The following is an 8735-nucleotide window of genomic DNA, read 5'->3' on the forward strand; positions in this document are numbered from 1 at the left end:
GATATGAAGAATATTCATAGTGATTACATTGCTTGTGATATGCCATTTGCCGAGTTTCAAGAACTGTGTAATGAAACGTATAAAGTACCTTATAGCTTTGTTTTGATCAATAAAGATGAGCACCCCAGTTCGGGAAAGTATTTCAAAAATTTAAATCAATTATATATTCCACAGAAGTATTTTTCAGGTAGCCGCTCTAGGTTATTCTCGGTTAAAGAGTGCTTAACCGGGGTAAACTCATGATTCGGGAGTAATTGGTTAATTTTGTTGGGCAAGATTCATGATCGGTACCCTGTTAAGCTGTTTATGCAGATTCGGGGTAATTGTTCGTAATAACATTGAAGGATCAGGGGTAATTGGTTAATTTTGTTGGGTAATATTCGGGGTAAATGGTTGGTAAACTATAATTTAAGCCGTTTATGGAAAATGGCGCCATGCGCTCGGTCATGTAACTACTACAAGGTATATAGGGATTTGCTCTATTCTCGGATACAATGCCTTCATGGTCGTAGTATGGCTGTATTGAACCTTCGCTGTTTCATTTATGGGACCCAGCCAACTTTAGGAAATGCTATCGTTAGCATGATCTAGACTATAAAGAACTATTATCTTCTGTATTGCAGTATTAAAATTATTAGCTCCTGTATTGTAAAGAGATTTGTATGGTTCCTCTCGTCTGACTTTTGTAGGAGGTCGGACTAGCCCTGCTTCACTCCAATGTCTTTTTAGAAGTGGGGGAATAATTATCGTTGGCGAGGGGAAAGAGAAGCACAAATCCAAGAAGTTATAGATTTCTAGACATTGAAGGCCATATTTACATATTTAGTTTTACTTTTCCAGGAAATCAAAATATATATATATATAATTCTCAAATGAACTTAGCATGGATTTATCGAATTTGTTCGGAATTAATATTTGATCACCCAATAGAAACAGTCAAAATGTATCTCTATGGTTTAAATACATAATATTTTTGCAAAACCATTTGTGTTCTTTAACACAATGGGTAAGGGTATTTTTGGTGGAACGTAGGGGCCAATTTTCAACGCATTCGAGGAGTTATCAGTTCATGATCGTTTCTCGACTGGGTTTGGATTGTGTCACCTAAGAATTTATACAGGGTTGACCAAGAAGCACTGGTTACGCGGGCACATTGGCGGTGTGGTCTTCGTAACCTCAGCATTCACAGGAATTCGAGAGGTGAGGATGTCCACTCCCCTCTCCAAGCTCACCCTCATCCCCCTCCCCTCTCCAAGCTCACCCTCATCCCACCCCTTCCCACCCCAATTGTAAACAATGTTCTGTATTTTGAACTTTTGACGACAGCGTGAGGGTTCGCCTTCGTCCCTCACCTACCTACTTTGAGTACCGTTCACGAAAATATATCCTGTCAAATGGTTATCAGAATAAATATCTAAACAATTGCTTATGCTGGTAATCATTAAACGGTACAATATATAGTTACGGGCTCGTTTATATTCTTATATAATTTGTTCATGGACTGACTGACACGTATAATTTATTAATAGATATTGTAACAAAGCAATGATAACTGATTTAAAAGTTGCAACATTGAAATGTCAACTTTATTTGAATGTGTATTCGTGAATTCAATAAAACATTCAATATACTCGCGATTAAAAATATTTTGCAAACTCCAAAGTGTGGCAAGTAAAATAACGCTGTGACAAGTAAAATAATCAACGCTGAGTGCGTTGATTCAGATAATAGGCGTTTTAGCTCCCCTTTTCTTGAAACTATTCCCTCTTTTTCCCCCTCTTCATCCTCTCATATGAGTAGCTCTGTATGAGTGTAGCTCTACAAATTCGAAACGCTGCAGCGATCTCCGCTGCAGCGGAGTGACACAGCGACAATAATTTTTTCAAGGCTACTTCTCGCATTGTAAATATTATTTTTAGTTTCCTGCTTCTAGGCCGACACTTTTCTAACGGCAAAGTGCATAGCGAGGTTGTGATTGATTGAAGTAATACCGTAATATGATTATTAAAATAATACCGTAATTGATGATTATATATACTGTATGATTGATTGATGTAATAAAGTAATATGCTCTGACAATTTTAGTTCTACTAAACACCTATTTATAGCCTTTGTGTAGAACTGGGAACGCTTGATACTGTGCCAGAATTTGTTCGAGAAGAACTTTTCTTTCTCACGCATTAAGCTAGAACGGGAAATGAGTGGCTGTGGGTTTGAAGGCAGTGCGGAGTTATATAAATAAGATGTTCTCATAAAAGTTTGAAGTCTGAGATTGATTGAAATAATTTGTAGAGATGCATGAATAGCTTATTAAGGAAGAATTTAGAAATTAAGGTAGTCAAGCGGGCACAATTTTTTCGCATAGTGATCCATCTATTAATTTTATTGTCATATTATTGAGATCTCGTGTTTTATGTCAAAAATCGACAGTTGAATCTATAGATATTTTTACCAAAATTGCATATAAATACGTGAACAACGCTGTTTTGTGTGCTGAAATTTTATTCGCTTCGGGATTTTATTTCTTTGTGTATCAAATAGATATTTTTTGACATTTATTTAACTAAGAAGAAATGTTAACTAAGAAGAAATGAGTATAGATCGTTTTCGGACGAAAAAAATTTTGGTAAGCATTTATAATTCAATGCCACGCGATCGCTATATGGTTATCAAAACTTTTCAAAATAGTGATTAAATTTTAGTTTGAAATTTTCACGCCCAGTAGATTGACACGTAGTTAAGTGTAGAGGTTGCCGCGTTCATTTTGAATTAGAATTACTCTAGCCTACCGATTAATTCATAACAAGGATCTGATTGTATCTGATGACAATAAAATCATTGTGTGTGAATTGGGGCGATGAATAAAACTTTTGAACGTTCGATTGCGATGTTTACTTTCAAATCTGTTTATCAATTTATTAAACTTACAGCTGAATTCCAGCTTCGTTCAGTCTGGCTCATCGCTAACATATACGGATAGATGAGTGTGCTTAGAACTTAGATCATTGGTCTCGATTTGCATCGTTCCGTACTGTTAAACATTAACCAATAAGAAACTTTTCTTAAAATCAGTTTCATTTCACATTCAATTGATGTGATATCGCCGTTTTTTGGGACGTACGTGTGATGAGAAGTATATAATCATTTCGTGAACATATATGCAGTTCAACGTCTTAATTTCAACGTCTTTTACTGTGAAATTTAGAGCATGACTGATTCGATGTACGAGCTCAAAGCTTTTAAAGTTCTAGACTATAACAGCTCACTAGATCTACACGATAGTGACTTCAAAATGTTTTTGGTGTCGCCTGGTGCTGTCCGATTAATTTTTGACCCCTGCAAGAATCAGCTGGAGCCAGGATGAAAGGCTGCGTGTACAATGCAGGTATATATAGTATGTACATGGTTCATCCCTGTTTTTGAAGCGTGGGCCCTCAATAGAAACCTGCAGGACCAAGGAAGAAAGGTCGTGTGTACAATACAGGTATATAGTATGTACAAGCTGACACCGAAAAAGTTCCATCGCCGACGCCTGCTGATGCAAGAATAAACATCTCTGGGATGCTGGCTTGGTATGAGATTTAAGTTAGGGAATCAACAAGCTTGCCTCTGGCCTAGCCGCGCATAGAAACGATCCTAGCGCCAGCGGCAGCTCGTGGAACTTATTTTACGGACACGCCTCGTACATGGTTTACCCATGTTTTTGACACGTGGGCCCTCCATAGAAACCACCTGGGACCAGCATGCTGCTGTCATGTGGAGGCAACCCAAAATGGAGTTGGTTATGACGTAAGATGGATATATAGGCCCATGAATAAAACCATGTTGGGCCAATTAAAGGCAACCATGTAGCCAATATGTGGCAGGCACATGGTTTTGTCATGTGGGAGCTATGTTGGCTCTATGTAGAAATCGTGTGATTGCTACACGGCCTAGCTGGGCAGAATTTTCACAAAAACCATGAGGCTGCTGTATGTCACTTCCACATGTGTCCCATATTGTTACGCCATGTCCCATATTGTTACGCCACCTTGGGCCAACATGGGCCCGTTCAAAAATTGTTACTAGGTTATGGACGCTTAGGCGCTGTTGGCCTCGCAACACGTGAGCGATGAATCGCCGCTCGCCTACAAGACACCTCTGTGGTGAGCAGTCGTCGGCTGCGTCTGTCAGAGTGCCAGAACTGGGAGAGACTCAATTTGGTTTAAGAAGCACCATTCATGGAAGTTTGGCTGCATCACCCAGATTTTACGGGCCCAGTGTATTCTTAATATCCCCCGATGGCGAGTGCGTAGGATATTCTGCCTAAGATACGAAATTTTTTGACATCATAACAAATAATAAGACAGTGAGCGTTGAAGAAAATTTACAATCCCCTCTATGCCGTTCAAGAAAGCAAATATCTGGCTACCCGATAACAGACTTGCGGTATTAAAGCGTCAGTTTAACACTCTGGAACGTCTGAAACGTTCCCCTGACGAATGGTCTGAGTGCCTAGCCGCGATGTAAAGAGACATCAATAACAACCACGTCGAGCGCGTTCCAAAAGATGAGATCATGGACACTGCGGGCGAAGCATGATATTTACCAATATTCCCCGTGAAACACCCGAGGAAGAGCAAGATTCGACGGTTCTACGATAGCGCCGCCACATACTTAGGAGTAAGTTTGAATTCAACCCTCCTGTAGGGCCCAGGGGCCATACTTTCAAAATTCGCCAAGTGAACGTCAGTACTTACGCTCTATTTTCTTGTCTATGATTGGTGGATTTTGCTTGAAAGGCCGTCAATGATTGGCTGATGAACTTACGATCTCTTAACTTTTTTGAAAGTATAGGCCCAGATGTGAACAACTTGCTGAGAGGCGTTCTGTTGCGTTTTCGCAGAAACGTCGCTGGATTCGTGGCGGACGTCGAATCTATGTTCAATAGTTTTAGAGTGAAGCCAGAACACCGAAATTTCATGATTTTTTTTGTTTCGATAACAATGATCCTGAGAGGGCGTTAGTCCAATATCGTGTCTTGTAGCCCAGCTATTGCAACGTTGGGGCTTCGAAGGGTGGCTGCCGAGTTGGACGACGTAGCGCTTACTAAGGGAAACACTGACTTGACCGAGAAAGTTTGAGAATATATTCATATGGGCTTCTACGTTGATGATGGTCTTGGTCCGTCATCTAGCCCCGAAGAGGCGGTGAGAGTGCTCACTGCCGCGCGAGCCGTGCTGGGAATTTTTAACATAAGGCTGCACAAGATTTTATCGAATGAGCAGACGGTCTTAAAGTTTTTTCAGGCATCGGATCGCGATCCAAAGTCTCTGATGTTTGAATTGGATGACTCCGCCTTGCCTCAAACCCTTGGAGTGGCTTGGGATACATCCAGAGATGCTTTTGCGTTTTAAATTGAAATACCAAGCCCTCTTTTTACCAAGCGGCGCGTGTTGGCAACTATAAATTTCATGTATGATCCTCCTGGCGTGGTGTGCCCGGTGGTGTTGACCGGACGTCTGGTTCAACGTAAACTGCTACCTCGAATTTCGGACGACATCACTCACTTCCGCGAGTTGGGCTGGGATGACGAGCTACCTAGAAGCGTCAAAGCTGAGTGGGAGTCCTGGAAAATGGATTTGAAAGAGCCAGAGTCCATCGAGATCCCACGATGTTTCATCTCGAAAAACTTGGGTAAGAGCGTCAGACAAAGTATACTTTCCTATTGCGATGCTTCAGACGCGGCAATCGGAAACGGAATCTTCAAGAAATCCACGGATACTGAGGGTAAGATGTAAATTGCATTCCTTTGTGTAAATAGTAGGGTGAACTCCAAGGGGTGCCCATTTCGTCCCCGCGTTTGGAGTTGAGCGCGGCAGCAGAGGCGGCCTCTTCGTCCGCTAAGATCGTAGCGGAGCTTGAATGCAAAGTATCCACCGTGCACCATTATTCGGACTGCAAGGTTGTCTTAGGCTACACTCAGAACGAGACTAGACGGAATTCCAGGTACGTCACTGGGCGAGCTGAGGTCATTAGAACGGTAAGTGAACAAAAAAACTTGCACTACGTGACCACGGCCAGTAGCCCTGCTGACCATGCCTCCAGACCAATTTCGACTCGGAGTCTCGTGGAAAGTATGAAGTATTTGGCTGAGGGGCCCCAACTTCCTAAGGCGGGAAATTGTGGATCCTGGCCCTCGTCATACTGGATCTGATGTCAATCTCCCGGAGTCTTTGAATACGACGGAGGTCGTTGTCCTGAAAGCGGACGTTGGGCCTCAACCTGGTTGGGCCTCAATCTGGGTGGAGTCTACCGGCGAAACGGTAGGTGGCATACTGCCTTTATAATCGCCGCTGTGGTCTTGAGACTGGTCTGCGTCAATCAGGATCGCGTGCGGATGCTTTTGGCAACGTCGCTCGCGACGAAGGAGGGCTAAGATTTCTCGAGCTGCGCGAGAGACGTCCTCGTGCGTGACACCCAGCGCGTGGCGTTCAGAGAAGCCATTGATCGAGCTCCCTGGAGAGTAGATGGCGGCTTCCTGAGAACCATACCATGGCGGCTCTATGCCCTGTCATTGGTTTGGACGGTGTCGTTGAGGTCGGCAGCCGCCGGAGTAATGCAAGATGCATTTTTCTCTAAAGCACCCCAAATTATCCCAGAGAAGCATATCGTCAGCGCTTGTCTGATAATCAATTACCAAATTTTGAGCGGATATCATTGTCAACAACAACATATTACGTTATAGGAGCCTTGCGGAGCGCTGGCTTTTACCTCGAGAACGGACGCCGGCAGCTGAGGAACTTCATTAAAATTTGTGCCATCTGCCGCCGTCTCAGAGCGAGAAGCTGAACTCAACTAATGGCTGATTTACCTGTGGACAGAGTCACCGCGACGGCACCTTGCATAGCGAAGGGCATTGACGTTATGGGCCCGTTCAGTGTTGCTTACGGCCTGTCTAGTCTAGGAGTTCAGGTACTACAGTAGGAAGTGCTGGATTTTGGTCTTGGTGTGCATATTATCTCGTGTTGTTAACGTCGAAATTCTCCCACACATCATCCGTGAAAAATGCATTGCGAAGGTTCTTAGCGTTGCGTGGTAGGTGCAGATTAGAAAGAGGCGACTGGGGCACTAATTTCGTTGGAGCCAGCTATCAAGCAGAAATTGTCGATATCTCCAGAGACCTCGTGGATCGTGGGTGTAAATTTGAGTTTAACCCACCGCATGCCTTTCATTTTGTAGGAACTAGGAAGATGGGAACGTATGATAGAATAGATTCGTCGTGCTATGTAATTCACCACCCTGCTCACTGCTCAGGACACCCCGAGCCGCTCTTTCCATGTTCTCAACCCTCAACAGAAAGCCGCAACTATCGAAACTTCGACTCCTCTGTGGCAAATATCTAAAGATCCAAATGATCCTGTACCCATTAGCCCATAGCAACTGGTGACATTGAAATGCCCGAATCAGTTCTGGAAGTTTATGACTCAAATCTGGAAGTTCTTCTGGAAGTTTATGGTGGCCCAGTGGTTAAAGTTCAGAGTACCAAGATTGGAGCAGAGAGGTGCGGGTTCGATCCCAGCTCTGTGCGCCAGTTTCTGGTCAGAATCGGCAAGGAGGCCGGGCGGTTAAGCGCGCGCGCAAATCAAAATTGTAGCAGTGAGTTGCGAGTTCGAGACCGCAAAATGCTGTGGATGTTCTGCAATGTTAAGAATCGGCGACAGGCCTACGGCCTAATAAACGCTGAAACCGCTATTATTATTATTATTAAAGGACCTGCTTAAATACGGCAAACATAGGTAGAAGAGAGTAAAGTTCTTGACGGACATTTTCTGGGCTAAGTGGCGAGAATTCTATCTATAAGGACCATCAGCTCAGGCGGAAATGGCAGGAAAGAAGCGCTCTGTGACCGTGGGGCATGTACGTACTCATTAGGGAACCAACTGTATAAGCGCAGAGTGGCACATGGGCGTTCTGATCAGCTCAGCTTCTGAGCGTGAAGATCAGCTCAGGTGGCCTCGTTCGGTCAGCTCGTGTTAGGACAAACGGTGCATGTTAATAGAAAGAGGGTAAAATACTAAGAGAGGCCCATCTGCAAACTTGTTGTCGTAATTGATAGTGTGATTTTGGATTTGGCCGCCGTATTAGATTTTATTGCTTACTTTGTCATTATAAATCAATGGGGACGCGGTGTCACTTATCCACAATAAACTATTTCAGCGCCCGCGGTTGGGAGCATGGTTGAATTAATACAAGGTTGACCCACGCGCAGCTGCTCTTTGCGGATGTCGTTTGTTGTTCCGACTGTGACGTCACCGTGGGCCCAAAATGTAAATACTGTCGCGAAAGACGTTGTTTTTGTGCCGATTTTGAGATCAATTTAAAAAAAATTGCCCTCCTCAAAATCGTTATAAAAATCACAGTAGCTTCAGCTAGTCTGTCTCTAAGTATATAGGGCTTATTGAGCAATTATATCGTGTAAAACAAATAAATTCGAAACAAACAAACAGAGCCGACTTGCTGAGAAGCCGTAATCGGCAAGGAGTTCCTGTCCGATCATTCAGAAGATGACCATAAAAAATGAAGCTCTCTCCTCAACGAATCCCGCTTATATCAAGTGAGTTGATGTCTAATTATCTCTGATTAATTATGTCAGTTTTAATCTGATACTTCTCAATTTATTTACGATGTTGTACATGTTTCAGCGAGACTGTGAGTAGAATCAGATCCTTGTATTTGATGTGACACTGGCACCT

General features: G+C 43.1%; 2 protein-coding genes across 2 annotated transcripts in view; both read left to right on the plus strand.

Annotated features, from left to right (window-relative positions):
- Positions 1-5135: 5135 nt before the first annotated feature.
- Positions 5136-7419, plus strand: LOC108669122. Its single transcript, XM_018156412.1, has 4 exons — positions 5136-5189; positions 5427-5676; positions 5820-6022; positions 7297-7419. Exons 1-4 carry the CDS (start codon positions 5136-5138, stop codon positions 7417-7419), a joined length of 630 nt encoding a protein of 209 aa, XP_018011901.1.
- The window catches only part of LOC108669126, a 13782-nt gene continuing 11286 nt past the window's right edge, over positions 6240-8735 (plus strand). The window contains exon 1 of the mRNA XM_018156419.2: positions 6240-6305. The gene's annotated coding sequence lies outside the window, so the exon portion shown is untranslated. The remainder of the gene's footprint in view (positions 6306-8735) is intronic.

The sequence above is a fragment of the Hyalella azteca genome, unplaced genomic scaffold, assembly GCF_000764305.2.
Source record: "Hyalella azteca isolate HAZT.00-mixed unplaced genomic scaffold, Hazt_2.0.2 contig6188, whole genome shotgun sequence".
NCBI classification, from domain to species: domain Eukaryota; kingdom Metazoa; phylum Arthropoda; class Malacostraca; order Amphipoda; family Hyalellidae; genus Hyalella; species Hyalella azteca.

Bases quoted from the DNA above. Each gene is read 5' to 3' on its own strand.
- LOC108669122 (XM_018156412.1), top strand. From the start codon at position 5,136: ATGGGCTTCTACGTTGATGATGGTCTTGGTCCGTCATCTAGCCCCGAA. The intron at 5,190-5,426 runs GTGAGAGTGCTC...CTTTTTACCAAG, and splicing joins CATCTAGCCCCGAAGAGGCG to CGGCGCGTGTTGGCAACTAT. The intron at 5,677-5,819 runs GTAAGAGCGTCA...GTGAACTCCAAG, and splicing joins TTTCATCTCGAAAAACTTGG to GGGTGCCCATTTCGTCCCCG.